Below are 21650 nucleotides of genomic sequence, written 5' to 3'. Positions count from 1 at the left end.
TTTTCGCTGTAAAACACTTAAAAAATCTGAAATATTGGTTGGATTCACAAGATTTTTGTCTTTAATTTGCTGTACACCATCGATTTTTCAGAAATGTTTTATGATGAGTATTTAGGTATTTCACGTTGGTCTCTATAATTACTCTGGCTGCTTCGGTGGCTATTTTTGACGGTAGCTGTGATGGTAGCTGCAATGTAAAACTGATTTATACCTCAAATATGCACATTTTTCGAACAAAACATAGATTTATTGTGTAACATGTTATAGGACTGTCATCTGATGAAGTTGTTTCTTGGTTAGTTTGGTTGGATCTTGGTTAGTTATGTTGGTTTTGTGCATGCTGCCTGTGCTGTGAAAAATGTCTGTGCTTTTTTCTATTTGGAGGTGAGCTAACATAAATATACGTGGTGTTTTCCCTGTAAAACATTTAAAAAATCGGACATGTTGGCTGGATTCACAAGATGTGTATCTTTCATTAGCTGTATTGGACTTGTTAATGTGTGAAAGTTAAATATTTAAAAAAAATATCTTTTGAATTTCGCGCCCTGCACTTGAAGTGGCTGTTGTCATATTGTGCCCGGCCTCGGGCTTGCAGCCCAAAGAAGTTTTAAGTCTGCTTGAAAATCTATGGCAAGACTTGGAAATGGCTTTCCATCAATGATCAACAACCAACCTGACAAAGCTTGAAGAATTAAAAAAATTATAATATGCAAATATAGTACAATCCAGGTGTGGAAAGCTCTTAGAAACTTACCCAGAAAGACTCACAGCTGTAATCAATGCCAAAGGGGATTCAAACATGTATTGACTAAGTGGGTGTAAATACGTATGTGAATACTTTTTTTATATAGATTTGCAAACAATTGTTTTTACATATTTTGACTTTGTCATTATCGGCTATTGTGTGTATGTGGGTGGGAAAAACATCTATGTTATCTATTTTGAATTCAGGCAGTAACACAACAAAATGTGAAATAAGTCAAGGAGTATGAATACTTTCTGAAGGCACTGTATATAAAGTGAGAGTTATCTGATGATATCTACACCACATGGTTTCACCCAGACCCAGACAGACAGGCACAGAGCACGCAGGAGTCGAGAGGAGGAGGGAGACTCTGAAAGGAACTTACGACTGTCTTCTTGGTCCTGGCTCTGGTTCCTTCGGCTGAGCTACGAGAGGCCAAGGTCTTGTGTTGGTCCTGTCTGGGACATTCTCCTGTATCTGGTTCCCCTCGCTGCAGCAGTGTACTGTCCTCCTCGTTAAGAGATTGGTTTACTGCCGTCCCAGACACAGCTCCATACTGCAATAACAGCACAACAACAACCGTGAACACTGGATCCCAGTCTGTCTGTCTGTCTGTCTGTCTGTCTGTCTGTCTGTCTGTCTGTCTGTCTGTCTGTCTGTCTGTCTGTCTGTCTGTCTGTCTGTCTGTCTGTCTGTCTGTCTGTCTGTCTGTCTGTCTGTCTGTCTGTCTGTCTGTCTGTCTGTCTGTCTGTCTGTCTGTCTGTCTGTCTGTCTGTCTGTCTGTCTGTCTGTCTGTCTGTCTGTCTGTCTGTATGTCTGTCTGTCTGTCTGTCTGTCTGTCTGTCTGTCTGTCTGTCTGTCTGTCTGTCTGTCTGTCTGTCTGTCTGTCTGTCTGTCTGTCTGTCTGTCTGTCTGTCTGTCTGTCTCTGGGATGGTCAGCGGCAGGGAACGCAGTCTTCAGTTCCAGTTCTATTGGATAGACAGTAACAGATAGTGACAAGGCAGCCTGTATCATGTGTTAATCGTCCTTTGAAAGGACAAAGGACCTTGTCAACTCCCCCTAGTAAAGACGTCGTGTGATCTCCTCCACCAGCGGCTGGCTGTTAGTTAAAGCTGTCTCAGTGAATGTGTGTTATGGCTGTTGATTTGATGCCTGCAGGCATGTGCCCCTCTGCAAACCACTCTGTAACCATTCCTAACATGCTCAATCATACAAACAACCTCCTCTACCCACACAACAAGACCTCTGTGCTGATCACATACAGAACCATACAGGCTTCTTTCTGTCTGTTGTTGCCCTCTGTTAACTGACTGCTGGGGTATGTCATGATGCAAGCCTCCATGAGAGGAGTCTTATGTAGGACCAGAGCTACAAGGTCCCGGTAACAACATCTCTACACAATGGCTGTCTGTCTGTCTCCACCCCGCCTGGCCCACCACCCTGGCCAGACTACTGCTAGACACACTACATACTATACCAGCTTTTCTAACAGCCAGCTCCCTCCTCTCACATCATAAAATGGACGCCAGCAGCAGTCAGAGAAGCGAAATCAAAGACAGCCTGACAATGGCCATAGTGTTCCAGAAAGACAGCTTCCACTGTATGACAACAAACTGTATGTATATCAACATATATCACAGTTATCCTAAGGCTTATGACGGAACAGTCCTTCCCAGACCTACAAGCTTCTGAGGCATGCGTCCCAAATGGCACCCATACGGCTTTGGTCAACAGTAGTGCACTATAAAGGGAATAGGGTGCCATTTGGGACTGATCCTGAGTCTAGTCTTCTCTCTGTCTGGGTCAGGGGCTTAGCTAGGTGAATGTATGTGTAATGTACAGTACATTATATAGCAGCATGGACTTATAGTCCTGTTAGACACCTGTTGAATGACTATAACAATAATCCATCAGGATTTCCTCTTCACAAAGCTCAGTAAATTGATTATAGACAGCAGAGAGCATGAAAAAGCATGTGGCATCATGATAGGCTGCAGAAGAATGTATACATTTCCCATATGTACCACTGCTCAGTACATGGCTCGCATTTCAATTAACATGGTCATGTCACCTGCTGTCTGTCTGCGTGAGGTGCAGGGTGTGTGTGTGACTGACCTGTTGTCTGCGTGAGGTGCAGGGTGTATGTGTGACTGACCTGTTGTCTGCGTGAGGTGCAGGGTGTATGTGTGACTGACCTGTTGTCTGCGTGAGGTGCAGGGTGTGTGTGACTGACCTGTTGTCTGCGTGAGGTGCAGGGTGTGTGTGTGACTGACCTGTTGTCTGCGTGAGGTGCGGGGTGTGTGTGACTGACCTGTTGTCTGCGTGAGGTGCAGGGTGTGTGTGACTGACCTGTTGTCTGCGTGAGGTGCAGGGTGTGTGTGTGACTGACCTGTTGTCTGCGTGTGGTGCAGGGTGTGCGTGTGACTGACCTGTTGTCTGCGTGTGGTGCAGGGTGTGTGTGTGACTGACCTGTTGTCTGCGTGAGGTGCAGGGTGTGTGTGTGACTGACCTGTTGTCTGCGTGAGGTGCAGGGTGTATGTGTGACTGACTTGTTGTCTGCGTGAGGTGCAGGGTGGGTGTGTGACTGACCTGTTGTCTGCGTGAGGTGCAGGGTGTGTGTGTGACTGACCTGTTGTCTGCGTGAGGTGCAGGGTGTATATGTGACTGACCTGTTGTCTGCGTGAGGTGCAGGGTGTATGTGTGACTGACCTGTTGTCTGCGTGAGGTGCAGGGTGTATGTGTGACTGACCTGTTGTCTGCGTGAGGTGCAGGGTGTGTGTGTGACTGACATGTTGTCTGCGTGAGGTGCAGGGTGTGTGTGTGACTGACCTGTTGTCTGCGTGAGGTGCAGGGTGTGTGTGTGACTGACCTGTTGTCTGCGTGTGGTGCAGGGGGTGTGTGTGACTGACCTGTTGTATGCGTGAGGTGCAGGGTGTGTGTGTGACTGACCTGTTGTCTGCGTGAGGTGCAGGGTGTGTGTGTGACTGACCTGTTGTCTGCGTGAGGTGCAGGGTGTGTGTGTGACTGACCTGTTGTATGCGTGAGGTGCAGGGTGTGTGTGTGACTGACCTGTTGTCTGCGTGCAGTGCAGGGTGGGTGTGTGACTGACCTGTTGTCTGCGTGAGGTGCAGGGTGTGTGTGTGACTGACCTGTTGTCTGCGTGAGGTGCAGGGTGTATGTGTGACTGACCTGTTGTCTGCGTGAGGTGCAGGGTGTGTGTGTGACTGACCTGTTGTCTGCGTGCGGTGCAGGGTGGGTGTGTGACTGACCTGTTGTCTGCGTGAGGTGCAGGGTGTGTCCGAGGGGGAGGATGATGCACTCAGAGCCTCCTCTATGTCCAGGTTGAGCTGGTCCAGTTTCCTCATCAGCTGGCTCATAGACTCACACCACGGGGTCTGAGGCTGGACCAGGGGACACTCCTGGGGGAAGAGAAAGGCAGTGGGAAGAGTGTGTGATTAGACAACACTGGAGAAACCTATAGAGCCTGGAGAAACAGACAATTGTGACACCATGTACTAAACTGGAGCATGCAGTTATCAGAAACAAAGGTAAATGAGTGAGGACCACAACAATCACTACTCCGTAGTTGGACAGGAAATAAAGAAGATCATTCAGAGAGCTACCATTGAATTCTCTGGATAATTACATTGAAACAGTTCAGACAGTTGGAGAAGGTTATGAGCACCAGGTGACAACTAAAAACTCTAAATACATTTAAGAGATCATTAGAGGAGCAATAAAATACTTTTATAAATGTCAGAGTGAAAGTTAACAGCAGTAAACAGTACAGACCACCATAGAGGGAAATGTGATAGCTTCACCACCTAGTTCTCAGCAGCCATCACGCAGTAACACAGACCTTAACCTCCAGTCCAGATCCTCTAACACAGCTCATGTTTGTCTCTGGATGTGTGGCAAAGGGCACCCTGGTCCCTCTATAGTGCACTACTTTTGACCAGGGCCCATATGCACTATATAGAGAATAGGGTGTCATTTGGGACGCATCCAGAGACAAACATGAGCTGTGTTAGAGGATCTGGAGGTTACGATCTCTCTCTCTCTTTGAGACCCTTGTTGCGCAACGATGTGACTCAGAAGACAAGCAGCCGACACAAAGCCATTCATTCATTTCCTGGAATTAAACTGTGGAACTGTCGTCTGTGTTCTGAGTGTGTCTGTCTGTCTGTTGGAGCCCCTGGCTCCTGGAAGCCCCTGGCCCCTGGCTCTGTGTTCTGTCTGTTAGGGCCCCCAGGAGCCCCTGTGCCCCCAGTTCTTTCTCCATGCTGCATTAAAACCCCTTTCCTCCTAACAATCATCCTATTGAGGGGTGTGTTCTCTAGCGGAGCTACCGTAGTGCTGGTGTCTGAGCCACAGGCTCCTTGGGTGGAGATGGGTGTGACCCTCCCATTGGCCTCCTGTTCTTCCTGCTTCAATGTAAAGGCAGAGTCACACTCACAACATACAGTATATAGGAACGACTTTCCCTCTCAATTAAAATCTTGATCCTTTTTTATTCTAGTTCAAGTTAAAGCCATGATGTTTTGGCCGTCAATGGCCTTCATCAGAATGAAAACAAAATGGGAATGGACAAGAAAATATAGGAAATACAATTGGTGGGAAACAACAATCAATGTAGAGACAGGGAACTAGAGGTGTTAATGCCTCTAGAGAGTTCTTACAACATAAAGATGTTACTAGTAGGGTGCTAGTGATTAGAGCAGTAGTCAGTCCACCTAAGGTCAGCTGGTTGACCTCTGAAAACTCTGGAAACTCCTCAATCTGTCAGTCTGTCTCTCTGTGCTATATCGGGAGCACACTACAACACACTGTCTCCTACTGTCTCTCTTCTCTCTGACAGCCACACACAGTGCTGCCTGCCTGCCTCGGAATGCGAACACTTTTCCTCAGAAGGAGTGGAATTCCAGAGGCTTGAAGCTGAGAGAGACACTACCCATGATTCCTTTCTCCTCCATTCTCTGGCCCCATCAATAGTGAGAAACACTGATACCATGGCAATGCTGCCGGTATGAGTAGTGTTATCTTCAGGAAGATAGCTAAATGTGAGAGGGACGATAACTTCATCAGGGCAAATTGGCCACATTGTAAACCCCAAGGCTGGGTCTTTGACATGGTAATGAGGAGTTAAGTGCGTGAGCTCTGGGCACCGTGCCCGGACCGTACCACCCACTGAGAGAGGTACAGATCACCAGTCAGGGAGAGGACTGGGGATGACTGGGTTAGAGTTTGAGCAGGGTGGCATGCGAAAGGGCACAACGGTTAGGCTAATGGGTTACTCCACTGAAAAAGAGTTAAAACCCATTCTCTCCTAACTTAAAACCCAGTCTCTCCTAACTTAAAACCCAGTCTCTCCTAACTTAAAACCCAGTCTCTCCTAACTTAAAACCCATTCTCTCCTAACTTAAAACCCATTCTCTCCTAACTTAAAACCCATTCTCTCCTAACTTAAAACCCAGTCTCTCCTAACTTAAAACCCAGTCTCTCCTAACTTAAAACCCAGTCTCTCCTAACTTAAAACCCATTCTCTCCTAACTTAAAACCCATTCTCTCCTAACTTAAAACCCAGTCTCTCCTAACTTAAAACCCAGTCTCTCCTAACTTAAAACCCAGTCTCTCCTAACTTAAAACCCATTCTCTCCTAACTTAAAACCCAGTCTCTCCTAACTTAAAACCCAGTCTCTCCTAACTTAAAACCCATTCTCTCCTAACTTAAAACCCATTCTCTCCTAACTTAAAACCCAGTCTCTCCTAACTTAAAACCCAGTCTCTCTTAACTTAAAACCCATTCTCTCCTAACTTAAAACCCAGTCTCTCCTAACTTAAAACCCAGTCTCTCCTAACTTAAAACCCATTCTCTCCTAACTTAAAACCCATTCTCTCCTAACTTAAAACCCAGTCTCTCCTAACTTAAAACCCAGTCTCTCCTAACTTAAAACCCAGTCTCTCCTAACTTAAAACCCATTCTCTCCTAACTTAAAACCCAGTCTCTCCTAACTTAAAACCCAGTCTCTCCTAACTTAAAACCCATTCTCTCCTAACTTAAAACCCATTCTCTCCTAACTTAAAACCCAGTCTCTCCTAACTTAAAACCCAGTCTCTCTTAACTTAAAACCCATTCTCTCCTAACTTAAAACCCAGTCTCTCCTAACTTAAAACCCATTCTCTCCTAACTTAAAACCCAGTCTCTCCTAACTTAAAACCCAGTCTCTCCTAACTTAAAACCCATTCTCTCCTAACTTAAAACCCATTCTCTCCTAACTTAAAACCCAGTCTCTCCTAACTTAAAACCCAGTCTCTCCTAACTTAAAACCCAGTCTCTCCTAACTTTCTAGGAGTTACCCGCAATGTTCCCAGGTCTATCGCCTGGGGAGAACAGTCACACCAGTTGAATCCTTTCACTTATAAACTATAGAAAGATAAACAACATCACAGAAACATGTCTTTTTACAGTATACACAAACATACCATAACCAATGGATTGATGCACAGAGAGAAAGTGGGAGAGAGAGAGAGAGAGACGTGTGCATAGGCCTTTCAGGATTACTATGTAGCAATGGTGCCCTCAGATGGCTAGTATGAAAAGCTGCAGTTAAAATGGACTGTCTGAAGAACAAACGAGTGCTGCCTGTCAGATATCCTGGTCGCCTCCCAAATGGCACCCTGTTTCATATCTAGTGTACAACTTTTGACAAGGTCACAGTTTAAACCAATTCCAGGTATTTAAAGCATTCCTACTCCCTTTCCCCAAACAACCTTTATGCTCACAAACAGCCCATTCCCAGTGTTGTGTCAAACAGCCTGTAAAGCCTGCCAGGACTATCAGCAGAGGCAGTGGGAGTGTTCCCTACCTAACCTCTCCCCTCTGTTTTACTGTATGTTCTTATCTCCAGGTTCAGGGTTGCTATTATATGTTGTTATCTACAGAGGGTTTAGCTGAGGAATGACAGGTATGCACTGTCAGAGATCTGGTGTCTCTGACACTTGTTAAGTTAAACCATAGATTTTTGATGTAAACATGATTCATAAACATCCAGAAGAGACTTTTAGACGTCAGTAAACCTTGGAAGATGGGGTAACTCATAGTCTGGTAACTACCATTAAACCTGGAGGGATGGAGTCACAGCCTGGTAACTAGTCAACCTGGAGGGATGGACTCACAGCCTGGTAACTAGTAAACCTGGAGGGATGGACTCACAGCCTGGTAACTAGTAAACCTGGAGGGATGGACTCACAGCCTGGTAACTAGTCAACCTGGAGGGATGGACTCACAGCCTGGTAACTAGTCAACCTGGAGGGATGGACTCACAGCCTGGTAACTAGTAAACCTGGAGGGATGGACTCACAGCCTGGTAACTAGTCAACCTGGAGGGATGGACTCACAGCCTGGTAACTAGTAAACCTGGAGAGATGGACTCACAGCATGGTAACTAGTAAACCTGGAGGGATGGACTCACAGCATGGTAACTAGTCAACCTGGAGGGATAGGGTCACAGCCTGGTAACTAGTAAACCTGGAGGGATAGAGTCACAGCCTGGTAACTAGTAAACCTGGAGGGATAGAGTCACAGCCTGGTAACTAGTAAACCTGGAGGGATAGAGTCACAGCCTGGTAACTAGTAAACCTGGAGGGATAGAGTCACAGCCTGGTAACTAGTAAACCTGGAGGGATAGAGTCACAGCCTGGTAACTACCAAGGTCGGGGGGACGGCTGGAAGAAAACACAACAGAGCTGCTGCAGTATAGCACCCTATTCCCTATAATGCACTACTTTTGACCAGAGCCGAGGGGTGCACTATAGTCATTGAAGAGGAGAATGAAGCTGTTGGTAATAGGAGACTAAGTTCACTGCTACTGTAATATACCCAACGATGCCTGCATAGGAGCTCTGTCAAAACAGAAGGGAAAGCAAAACTGTTTAAGGATGCATGTATGCATTTATGTTTGCATTCCTGCAAGACCTGCTGGGTTTTGTGTTTTAAAATGCTGGGGAAAATACTAGATCAATGTACTCCTACACACTCATTCCAGCAGAGTAATATCTCAGAATGTAATAACAACAAACAGTGGGGAACAGACTATTGAAGGTGTTTGTATAGCAAAGCACTGTGTTTGTACTGAGCCTTAGTGGAATTAAATAATATAATACTTTTTTGTATCAAGCATCTCAGAGTATGAGTGGTGATCTAGGATCAGGTCCCCTCTGTCAATGTAATCTTATTCATTATCATCTAGGATCAGGTCCCCTCTGTTCATGTAATCTAATTCATTATCATCTAGGATCAGGTCCCCTCTGTTCATGTAATCTTATTCATTATCATCTAGGATCAGGTCCCCTCTGTTCATGTAATCTTATTCATTATCATCTAGGATCAGGTCCCCTCTGTTCATGTAATCTTATTCATTATCATCTATCTATAAGGCAGAACTAGATCAACACTACTACTCTGAGGCCCTTGATACATATGGCCCCTGGCAAAGAGGCAGGAAATACACGGCCTGGGGGAGAAACAGTCACATTTCCTCATTGAGAGAACAGGCTGGATTATATTAACATACGATGGATTCATATACATTAATATACTGTATCTAATGGTGTTGAACTACAGTTAGTACACAGTGCCCAACTCTGACATAAACGTTCAAACACATCTCTACTGAACCAGCTGACCTTAGGTGGACATGAATATTACATCAATTTGTGAGGAATACAGGTGGGACTTAACAGTTGTGTCTCTAAAATGCGTCTGTAATGACAATAAACAGTGGCCTACCTCTGTGATGCTGGTCTCAGTCTCTGCCTCGCAGCCGCTGTGGTTATGGTTTTTGGAGGAGGAGGAGAGGTGGGAGCTGTTTGTAGTGTTGGTTGTAGAGCTGACTGGTGCCTCAGCCTGGGGACTCATAGATCCTCTCTCCTTAACTACGTTGTCTCTGTTGTTGCTCCTTCTCCTCCGACTGACCAGGAACTCCCTGCTCTGAAGCAGCTCTGGGAATGTGTCCTCATCATCCCCATCTTCATCATCATCACCTTCATCATCCTTCTCTGAGGAAGACTCCCTGCAGTCAGAGCTGTTGTTGATGAAGACGATGTGGTCGGTGCTAGAGTGACAGGTGGAGTCTGAGAAGGTGATGGAGCTAGGTTTGTGTTTGATAATGCAGGGGTGATCGCAGAGGCCTAGCTCTGCCAAGTGGACCTCAGAGAGGGCCAGGGTGAGGGAGGGAGGTCTGAAGGGATCCATGTTGTTGTCTACACTGACCACTAGAGAAGGGACGGAGCTAAAAGCCTCTGATTGGACCACAGAGATAGTGACGTGGCTGACCTCTGTCTCTGATTGGACCAGAAGGGTAGGGATATGTCCATTCTCTGTTGGGACTAGAGGGACGGGGACATGGTTGTCTTCTGTGTGTTCCAGATCAGTAGGGACTTGTCCGTTCTCCACAGGCCCCTCTGAGTAGTCCTCAGGGTGGCTGTCTGTCTCTGTCCACCTGGGTGACTCCTCCTCTAGCTCCCTGTCTGTCTCTGTCTGCCTGGGTGAGGTATGGCCCAGCTCCATGTCGGTCTCTGTCTGCCTGGGTGAGGTATGGCCCAGCTCCATGTTGGTCTCTGTCTGCCTGGGTGAGGTATGTCCCAGCTCCATGTCCTCTAGCTGACCAGAGAGGTTAGCATCCAGGGTATGTCCTGATTCTACACGTCTGTTACTGTCCTCAACTTCCAGGTTTCCCTCTATCCTAGGAGCAAGAACATCCACATCTCCCTCTATCCTAGGAAAAGGAACATTGGAGGCTAGGCAGTGGTCCTCAGCTGCTCCTGGAGAAGTGCTGTGTAAATCCAATCCATTGTTATTGGCATCATCAGGCGATGGTGATGTGACACTGCCTGGCTCACCGAGGAGACCCGCGAGACAGACGATCTGGAGAGGGTCTAGAGGGTCAGGAGGGGAGACATCAGAACCAGACTCTGCTGGCCCTCCTGGACCTCCAGTACTAACAGCTTGATCTCCCTCTATCCCAGGAGCTCCAGTACTGTTATATTCACTACCAGCCTCCCTGTCCTGCTGGGGTGTGTCCTGGTTGTCTAGTTCCAGTTTTGACAGCTCCAGGCTTAGAGGTCCTGGCAGACAGACATCCTCACTGTTCTCTGTGGAGCTGTCGTCATCATGAGAAGACTCTGGAGCACAGTCTGAGGAGGACTGGTGTGTGTGTGTCTGTGGTTGTGTCTGTTGCTGTACCTGTGCCTGTGCCGTTGGCTGTGTTTGTGGTGAGAAGGTCCTGCCTGGTGATGCTGACATAGCCAGAGACTGTCGCTCCTCCAGAGTAAACATCAGAGCTGTGTCCATGTTGTTTCTACAGTCTGTTACAGTGTGTTACTAGGGAACAGGTAGTCTGGTGGTGTGGCTGGTGGTCAGGTAGATCCAGAGGGACTGCTGTCTGATGAAAGAGCTATATGGATTTGCCATGTTCCTCTCAGACATCCTCATCACCTGGATTAGCAACACCAACCTTCACACAGATCAAACAGCAGATCACTTGAAACAAATAGAGAAGATGTAGCATTAAAAACAGACAAGATACAGCATTAAAAACAGACAAGATACATCATTAAAAACAGACAAGATACAGCATTAAAAACAGACAAGATACATAATTAAAAACAGACAAGATACAGCATTAAAAACTAACAAGATACAGCATTAAAAACAGGCAAGATACATCATTAAAAACTAACAAGATACATCATTAAAAAATAACAAGATACATAATTAAAAACAGACAAGATACAGCATTAAAAACAGACACGATACATAATTAAAAACAGACAAGATACATAATTAAAAACAGACAAGATACATCATTAAAAACAGACAAGATATATCATTAAAAACAGACAAGATACATAATTAAAAACTAACAAGATACATAATTAAAAACTAACAAGATACATCATTAAAAACTAACAAGATACATCATTAAAAACTAACAAGATACATCATTAAAAACAGACAAGATACAGCAAAACAAAGATAGAAGATAACGTTACAACATTAAACAAACAGAGAATATACAGCAATATAGAAGATACAGCATTGGAGAGGATACAAATAAGGTACTGCATTAGAGAAGATACAGAGAAGACATTGCATTAGAGAAGACATTGCATTAGAGAAGACATTGCATTAGAGAAGACATTGCATTAGAGAAGACACTGCATTAGAGAATATACTTAGAAGATACTGCATTAGAGAAGACACTGCATTAGAGAAGATACTTAGAAGATACTGCATTAGAGAAGACACTGCACTAGAGAATATACAAAGAAGATAATGCATTAGAGAAGATACAGAGAAGATAATACATTAGAGAAGATACTGCATTAAAACAAACGGACAATGAAAAACATTAGTTCCAAGTCATAAACACAGCGACATTTCTCAAAGACTGCCTGCTGTCCCTGGGTTCAGATCCATCACACACATCCATCTCAACTAAAAGAATAGTAATAACTTTACCTTTTAAGCACCGATTTACCAAGCTAGTATTTGTAAGTGTGTTTCGTCTCTCCCCTTCTGACTCTCCTACTAGCAGTGAACTAACTACAGCAGGGTGAAGCCAGAGTCCAGCGGAGCTAATATTCAGATTGCATTCCAAATGGCACCCTATTTCCTATGCATTACACTACTTTTGACCAGGGTCCATAGGGCTCAGGTCAAAAGTTTTGCATTATGTAGGGAATATGGTGCCATTTGGTACACAGCCCCAGAGAGGAGCTGCTAACAATGAATCTGAACATCTGGCTGCAGTCGCAACGTTCAAGTCTGGATCTGTTTATGACACTATGGCAGTGACATCTCTGCACACAGGAATACTCTCCCCAGCAGCTGCTGTACACACACACATTCCATTAGCACTCCACTCTGTGTAGGGATCCCCATCTGTCTCAGGGTACAAAGGGAGGCTTTTCTCAGACTGCTCTTTCCAAACAAGCTGATAACAAAGTTACATCAGTAACTGCATTCCCTACATTTCACAGATAGATACACTAACCCCAACTGTGAGGTCATGCTACAGCTTAAACTCAGTCATGAATGCCTTTGCAACTGTCCTCATATTCCCTGGACAGGAACTGTGCCTTCTGTATGTATGGAGAGCTAGAAGTCTATTGATTAGTATGGTTGATCTGTATGCTGTAATGGATGGTTATTTATTAGTATGGTTGATCTGTATGCTGTAATGGATGGTTATTTATTAGTATGGTTGATCTGTATGCTGTAATGGATGGTTATTTATTAGTATGGTTGATCTGTACACACTTAGAAAAAAGGGTTCCAAATGGGTTCTTCGGCTCTCCCATATGAGAACCCTGTTTGGTTCAAGGTAGAAACCTTTTTGTTCCAAGTGGAACCCTAGAACCCTTTTTGTTTTTTACCTAATAGGGTTTTACCGGGAAACAAAGGGTTCTACCCTGGAACAAAAAAGGGTTCTTCAAAGGGTTCTCCTATTGGGACAGCCAAATAACCCTTTTAGGTTCTAGATAGCACCTTTTTGTAAGTGTGTATGGTGTAATGGATGACTCCTAAGCTGACACACAGCTATCCATGAAACAGCTATGGAGAATCAGAGAGCTGGTTCCCATGTAGCTACAGTACAGCCTGCTGCTCTGTTGTCTCTCTCTCTCACACACACACACACACACACACATACACACACACACACACACACACACACACACACACACACACACACACACACACACACACACACACACACACACACACACACACACACACACACACACACACACACACACACACACACACACACACACACACACACACACACACACACACACACACACACACACACACACACACACACACACACACACACACACACCCTGCTGCCCTGAGAACTAAGCAGCTGCTGCATCTTGGACCATGGCCCTGACTCTAGCTCTTATAACAACTGCTCAAATACACACATGCGGTAGACCTGTTCTATGTGCTATTTGTTTTTCTACGTTTTAAGTTTTGCATCTTTTACTTTTGGTTTTGTACACCTGCTTCAAACAGCTGAAAATACAATATTTTTGATTATGGAAAACATATTTCACAGCGGTTTAAATGGTACAATGATTCATTACACAATACTTGCTTTTTTGTCACATAAACTGAAATTAGGAGAACTATTAGAATTTTAACAACCAGGAAAGGGAGGAGCAATTTCTGCGTAGTGCATATTTAAAGTGGCACTATGCAGAAATCACTCCGCCTTTTATAATAATAACACATGGAATAAATACACAATGAGTAACAATAACTTGGCTATATACACAGAGTACCAGTATATTAATAAGAAAATAAGCAGTAGCAGCAGCGTACGTGATGAGTCAAAAGAATGAGTGTAAAAGGGGTCAATGCAGATAGACCGAGTAGTTATTTGGTTAACTATTTAACGAACTATTCATCAGTCTTATGGCTAGGGGGTAGAAGCTGTTCAGGGTCCTGTTGGTTCCAGCCTTGCAGTATCAGAGGGAACAGTCTATGACTTGGGTGGCTGGAGTCTTTGACAATTCTTAGGGCCTTACTCTGACACCTCCTGGTATAGAGGTCCTGGATTGCAAGGAGCTCAGCCCCAGTGATGTACTCGGCCGTATGTAGTGCCTTTTGGTTGGATGCCAAGCAGTTGCCATACCAAGCGGTGATGCAGCCAGTCAATATGCTCTCAGTGGTGCAGCTGTATAACTTTTTGAGGATCTGAGGGCCCATGACAAATCTTGGGGGATGAGGCATTGTTGTGCCTTCTTCATGACTGTGTTGGTGTGTGTGGACCATGTTAATTCCTTAGTGACACAGAGGAACTTGAAGCTCTCAACCAGCTCCACAGCCCAGTCGATGTGGATGGGGGTGTGCTCAGCCCTCCTGTTTACTGTAACCCAGGATCAGCTCCTTTGTTTTGCTGACATTGAGGAAGAGGTTGTTGTCCTGGCACCACACTACCAGGTCACTGACCTCCTCCTTATAGGCTGTCTCATCGTCGTCGGTGATCAGGCCTACCACCGTTGTGTCTTCAACAAACGTATTAATGATGATGTTGGGAGTTGTGCATGGCCAGGAAGATGTGTTGTTGCCTACCCTCACCACCTGGGGTGGCCTGTCAGGAAGTCCAGGATCCAGTTGCAGAGGAGGGTGTTCAGTTCCAGATAATGGAAGATAATAATCTCTGGATTTTGACTTCTTTATTTAATTTCATTTTATAATCCAAGTTGGTGTAGCCAGAAGGCTTGCGATTCATTTATTTTATGCTGTGACAAACATTTTAAAACAAGACCTTGAGAGATGATCATTGACTAGAATTTGCTAGAAATGTCTAATGAATGATAACGAATGCAGTAAGAAAATGTTAGCTTTTATGTAAAATATAGCCTACCTTAGAATAGCACATGATGCACGGCGGTTTAGATTCGCGGGCAATGATCAACCGCGGCGCTATCCATGGTGCTGAATCTCCGCTACAGTTTATCTGTTTGATTTGCACAATAAGCGGATATCATAAAGTAAAAACAGCCACAACTTTCCCAAATTCCCCCAATAGCCAGGTGCAAGGGGAGAGAAAAGTACCATGATGCATCTTTCAGTCAAATGTAGGCTAACATTTATGTAGCCTAATTATAACAACACTGTAATAACCTCATAATATTTGACCAGTCGGCCAATAGTGCTTCATAGGCCTTCATAGGCCAAGAAATCGTTAGTGCATGTGTATATTTAGCCATTTCCAGTGGTATAATCATATCAGATTTTTTTTTAGATTGTATTACATACTTTTAAATAGCACTTCGAGAATACCGGGAAGCCCAGTAATTTCTTTCAATTTTCTCGGGATGGAAAATTGGTAGATTCTCAATAAAATATTCAACCCTAGTCTCTACATGTTTTTATTCTGTGAAACAGATCCCACAACTGAGGAATTCAATCTGAACTATTTTCTTCAATTTAAGAAACATACAAATGTTTTAGATCTTTTTTTATCTTCTATAAAATTGATCTACAAACACAATCAAAGAGTTGGATGTGAATATAGATATAGAGTTGGATGTGAATATAGATATAGAGTTGGTTATGGGTTACATTTAAAACAGTCAATGAAAGATCATGTTGACACAGAACAAAGTAATACAACTTGATAAAGGCAGAGAGTTGTAACAGCAGTTTTAACATCTACAGCTCACACTAACCCACGGTGAGGACACCAGGACTGACAAGTCAGAGATGGAAAGTGTCTCAAAGGGCAATGAAAACAAAAAACAAACAGACAGACAGAAAATGGAACCCTATTCCCTTTATAGTGCACTACTTATGACCCGGGCCGATATGGATAGGGCTTTGGTCTAAAGTTATGCACTATATAGGGAATAGGGTGCCATTTGAGACACAAGTAGAGACTTACCTGTTAGGTAGAGAATAGTCCTGTTTGTTGTCTAAACAGACAAACTGAGATCACAGCAACAAAAGACTGGAGAGAGACAGAGTCCTATAGTGAAGCCACAGTTCTCTTAAGACAAAAGAGAGAGCATGATAGAGAGTGAGGGAGAGAGGGACTAAGAGAGTCTGTCAGAAGAGACAAGAGTAGAAGAGAGAGTGAAAAAAGAGCGAGTAGAAGAGTCTCTTGTCAGAAGAGAGAGGAGTAGAAGAGAGAGTGAAAAGAGAGAGAGTAGAAGAGTCTCTTGTCAGAAGAGAGAGGAGTAGAAGAGAGAGTGAAAAGAGAGAGAGTAGAAGAGTCTCCTGTCAGAAGTGAAGCCACTCAAACAGGTATTTCTCTGCAGTTCAACTCTTCCTCAATTATTCCTCAATTATTCCTCAACTATACCTATCTGTCCTCCCTCAGGGCTTAGTGGAGGTTAACACTGGTTACCTCTATGCATGCTGATAGCGCTCTGACTAAGCCATTCAGAATATGTGTAAGGGCAAGGAGTGTGAGAGTGAGTGTGTGCATTTGTGTGGGAGGTGGAAGGGGGAGGAGAGAAGAGATAGGAGAGAGAGGGAGGGGCGATATAGAGATGAAGTGAGGGAGAGGAGTAGTATTTGGTATTTGGCACAGTAAGAGGACAAGGTAATATGTGGTTCCAGCTAACACAACATGTTTGGCTGTGAAGACAGAGTGAGCTAATGACTCTATTGTCACTGGACTCAGAATGTGTGTGTGTGTGTGTGTGTGTGTGTGTGTGTGTGTGTGTGTGTGTGTGTGTGTGTGTGTGTGTGTGTGTGTGTGTGTGTGTGTGTGTGTGTGTGTGTGTGTGTGTGTGTGTGTGTGTGTGTGTGTGTGTGTGTGTGTGTGTGTGTGTGTGTGTGTGTGTGTGTGTGTGTGTGTGTGTGTGTGTGTGTGTGTGTGATCTGGATGCAACAGCATGGCAGTCAGGCACAGCAGAGTGGATTCCTACTGAGGAGGAGTGGCAACATGCCTTGATATCCTGCTGTAGCTGGTTAAAATATAAAGACACAGATAGCAGAGATAAGGATTTCCAAAGGATCTTCTCAGGGTCAATGATATGCTGCTATGTTATAGGGAAAAGTGTCAAACAGAGACATAATAAGGTATGTGAAGTATTTGCCATGGTGATAGTGCCTTGTTTGTCCAAAATAATACAGTTAAAATGTGAAGTTAGTCATAACTAATCTACTTTAGTTCAGCCATGTGCGGTCCATTACTGAATGACAGACAGGAGTCATTGATGGCAGCTCTGCACAACATCAGACTATTAAAGGAAGGAGTCTGAACTAACCTGACCTCTGATCCAGAGAAGTCCACGGGTAACAGAGCTCTGTCTACATTCAGTAGGAGATAGAGTCACTCTTAGAACTAACTAGAAGCCTGTCATATAGAGCTCCTCAGAGGGTGATATGAAGAGTAAACACACACACACACGTGAGGGGGTACACTACAGCTGCTGTCTGCTGATTGGCTGAGTGTGTGTTATTTACATTCATTAGGGGCCACCTGATAGGCTAAAGTAGCTAATGAAGAATGCCAAAGGAGCTCACTCTCTGTAAATCACCCTGAAATCCACTCCACAGAGAGAGAGAGAGAGAGAGAGAGAGAGAGAGAGAGAGAGAGAGAGAGAGAGAGAGAGAGAGAGAGAGAGAGAGAGAGAGAGAGAGAGAGAGAGAGAGAGAGAGAGAGAGAGAGAGAGAGAGAGAGAGAGAGAGATGTAGAGGGGGGGTGTAGAAGGGAGGAGAGAGAAAGACAGACTTTAGAATTGTATCTTTTGTTATTGTGACATACTAATTTGTTTAAAAACACCACAGCCACCCCCCCCCCCCCCCACCCCCTAACTAAGAGAGAGAGAGAGAGATTGCAGGAAGGAAGGAAAACACAGAACATCTGTCCATGCTCTCTGGAATGCTGGAAATGCAGGAGAATTGAAAAGGAATGGGAATATTGAGTCAAGGACAGAGGTATTGCTGCAATGTTCTACAAAAGAGTGTTATCTCATTGTGGTATTTTATTCATTGTCCATGGGTGGTGTAAATATTGTGACTGTTGCGTAAGAGTACCATTTGAAATGTAACGTCTGACATTCAGCCTGCGCCACAAATGGCACCCTATTATAGTGCCGTATATAGTGCACTAATTTTAACCAGGGCCCTATGGATGCAGCCCCCGATGTGCCTATTGTCTTGTTTGGGAAGGTGATCTTAGAGGTTTTACACAAATTTGAAGTTAAGTGAAGAGCAGTCTCTCAGACTTGGCTGAGAACAATAGCATGTTTTGTTGCTGGCAGGCAGCAGGCCTTCAACCATACAGCCACATGTTGCAGCTGGCTTTGTATCACATTCACATCCTTCAAAGACTTTGAAATCTCTCTCTCTCTCTCTCTCTCTCTCTCTCTCTCTCTCTCTCTCTCTCTCTCTCTCTCTCTCTCTCTCTCTCTCTCGGAGGACCTGAGCCCTAGGACCATGCCTCAGGACATCCTGGCCTGATGACTCCTTGCTGTGCCCAGTCCACCTGGTCGTGCTGCAGCTCCAGTTTCAACTGTTCTGCCTGGGGCTATGGAACCCTGACCTATTCACCGGACGTGCTACCTTGTCCCAGACCTGCTGTTTTCAACTCTCTAGAGACAGCAGGTGCAGTAGAGATACTCTGAATGATCGGCTATGAAAAGCCAACTGACATTTACTCCTGAGGTTCTGACCTGTTGCACCCTCTACAACCACTGTGATTATTATTATCTGACCCTGCTGGTCATCTATGAACATTTTAACATCTTGGCCATGTTCAGTTGTAATCTCCACCCGGCACAGCCAGAAGAGGACTGGCCACCCCTCATAGCCTGGTTCATCTCTAGGTTTCTTCCTAGGTTCCGGCCTTTCTATGGAGTTTTTCGTAGCCACCGTGCTTCTACACCTGCATTGCTTGCTGTTTGGACAAAAATGAATGGGAAGTTATTGGCACCGTACGAACATATACACGATGTACAATACCACTCAATTGGACGTCATTTCATTCAAAGTTTTTTGGCAATTACACATGTGAACTGTATAAACACACTTTTGTCATATTTTATTATCTTTTTTTTTTATCTTGTCCATAAGGCATATGTTTTATCCATTTACAATATGATTTCATAGGAAGTCAAAGGTCGAAAATAAAGATTTTTTGAAAAACATTCAAAATGACAAGGGGCACGGGTGTGGGGTGCTCCCTACCTAACCGTGGACCCCTTGCTACCCCGTAATGGCATTAAAAACCATTTTAAAAATGTGCTCGTGGTATCCCGTTCCAATCACCAGGTGCACGGCTGTCCATTTGCAATATGTTTCAATGGGCATTTACCATCATGAATTTGACATGCTCAAAACTCCTGCAGAAATGCAAAATTGACTGGCCCAATGAACTCGGGATGGCCGGGCAGTGATAGTGGTTCCTCCATCGCTCATTGTGTTGATTTCATCATGTCCAGTTGGTGATGTTTTTTCACTGTTGAATCATATTGCAAATGTACAGACATCCATTTTTTAAACCTCCATAAATCACTCAGGCCGGCCACCATTGACTTGGGGCCGTAGTATAGTGCTCCCATAGCGGGCATGGAAGTCTGAATGCCCCCTAAAAGCATTTAAAACCGAATTGAAAATCGTGCCTGGTAACCCAAAAATAAAACCAGGTGCACGAAAAACATAGCCTAATTTCTGAGAAGTTTGGACTTAGAATATTTTTGGACTTTTTTTGAAAACCTCCCTAAATCACTCAGGCCAGCCCCCATTGATTTGGGGCCATAGTATAGTGGTCCCATAGCAGGCATGGAAGTCTGGATGCCCCTAAAAGCATTTAAAACTGTTTTGAAAATCGTGCCTGGTAACTCAAAACATGAAACATAGCCTAAAATACTGCAGAAATGCAAAATTGACTGGCCTGATGAACTCAGGATGACCGGGCAGTGATAGTGGTTCCTTTCCATCGCTCGTTGTGTTGATTTCATCATGTCCATTTGGTGATGTTTTTTCACTGTTGAATCATATTGCAAATGTACTGTGCATTTGCAATATGTTTCAATGGGCATTTTACCATCACGAATTTGACATGCTCAAAAAACTGCAGGAATGCCAAATTGACTGGCCCGATGAACTCGGGATGGCCGGGCAGTGATTCTGGTTCCTCTCCATCGCTCGTTGGTGTTGATTTCAGAATGTCATTTTGGTGATGGTACCTCACTGTTTAAACATATTGCAAATGTACAAATGTCAACTAGCAACTCAGTGTCCATCAGTCAATTAGATATTTTCTGACACCAAACTGATACCATCTGACACCAAACCCACTTTTTCCAACTCATTTAGAAGCCAACTATCACATATTTCAGAGCAGGCCCATAATTCATAGCGCCTTCAGTTTAAAACATAATAGAAACATAAAACACATAGTTACGTTCTAGCTGCGGGTCCAGTTCTGACATTATGTGTAGACCTATGTGAGGCGACCCCGAATCCCGAGTTTCGGCTCGATAGGTTATTCGGTGTCCGAGCAAGACCTTAATTGGTGCTGAAATTCCACTTTTTTCCATGTCTTGCTACGGGGTCCTTGAATGAGCTATCGTACAGAAACGTTGGGGTCTGTCTCTGTGGGCCGAGGCGGTTTCAAAGCACCTAGTCTTGCGACTCTGGGACTTTTCTAAATGTCGTAATTTTCGTAATGGTCAAATTGAATTGAAATTATTGCAAATGTACAAGGCTGTTTATCGGTCTGAGAACCTTCTAGAGCCACATAAGTCACAGTGCACTATCGACCTGAGCTTTATAACAGGTTTCTAAAGTTTCAGAGCTCTAGGTCTAACGGTTCTTTAATAGTTTGAACAAAAGTAACTAAGCCCTACCTCTAAGCCCCACAGTTTGTCACTCCATCCTTGCTGTGTGGGTGTGGGAGTTTTTCTTGGAAATCTGATGGGATGAATGACTGAAATACAGAAATGTACTTGCCAATTAGCTTCCTGTAAATTACTATCAAATTCACGGCAATACCTTTACACTGTAGCCTACAGTGTTTAACCTCTCTGGGATATGTGGGACGGTAGCGTCCCACTTGGCCAATAGCCAGGGAAAATGTAGAGCGCCAAATAAAATAAAAAAAAGATATAAAATCAAACTTTCATTAAATCACACATGTAAGATACCAAATTAAAGCTACACTCGTTGTGAATCCAGCCAACATGTCAGATTTCAAAAAGGCTTTTTGGCGAAAGCATAAGATGCTATTATCTGATGATAGCACAACAGTAAACAAAGAGAGAGAAGCATATTTCAACCCTGCAGGCACGACACAAAACGCAGAAATAAAATATAAATCATGCCTTACCTTTGACGAGATTCTTTTGTTGGCACTCCAATATGTCCCATAAACA

General features: G+C 44.2%; 1 protein-coding gene across 2 annotated transcripts in view; it reads right to left on the bottom strand.

Moving 5' to 3' along the window:
- LOC139548895 (stAR-related lipid transfer protein 13-like) overlaps positions 1–16788 on the bottom strand; it is a 131897-nt gene extending 115109 nt beyond the window's left edge. The window contains exons 1-5 of one of the 2 annotated variants that reach the window (XM_071358826.1): positions 16205–16788; positions 15185–15277; positions 9535–11286; positions 4016–4165; positions 1131–1301 (exon numbers count right to left, since the gene is read on the bottom strand). In XM_071358826.1, coding sequence (XP_071214927.1) covers positions 1131–1301; positions 4016–4165; positions 9535–11097 — 1884 coding nt within the window. In that variant the 5' untranslated portion in view covers positions 11098–11286; positions 15185–15277; positions 16205–16788. Of the gene's footprint in view, positions 1–1130; positions 1302–2861; positions 2883–4015; positions 4166–9534; positions 11287–15184; positions 15278–16204 lie in introns of those variants that run through there. The other variant, XM_071358829.1, reaches the window with a different exon arrangement.
- Positions 16789–21650: the final 4862 nt, after the last annotated feature.

The sequence above is a fragment of the Salvelinus alpinus genome, chromosome 22, assembly GCF_045679555.1.
Source record: "Salvelinus alpinus chromosome 22, SLU_Salpinus.1, whole genome shotgun sequence".
NCBI lineage: Eukaryota > Metazoa > Chordata > Actinopteri > Salmoniformes > Salmonidae > Salvelinus > Salvelinus alpinus.
This window is presented reverse-complemented; position numbering and strand designations above follow the sequence as displayed.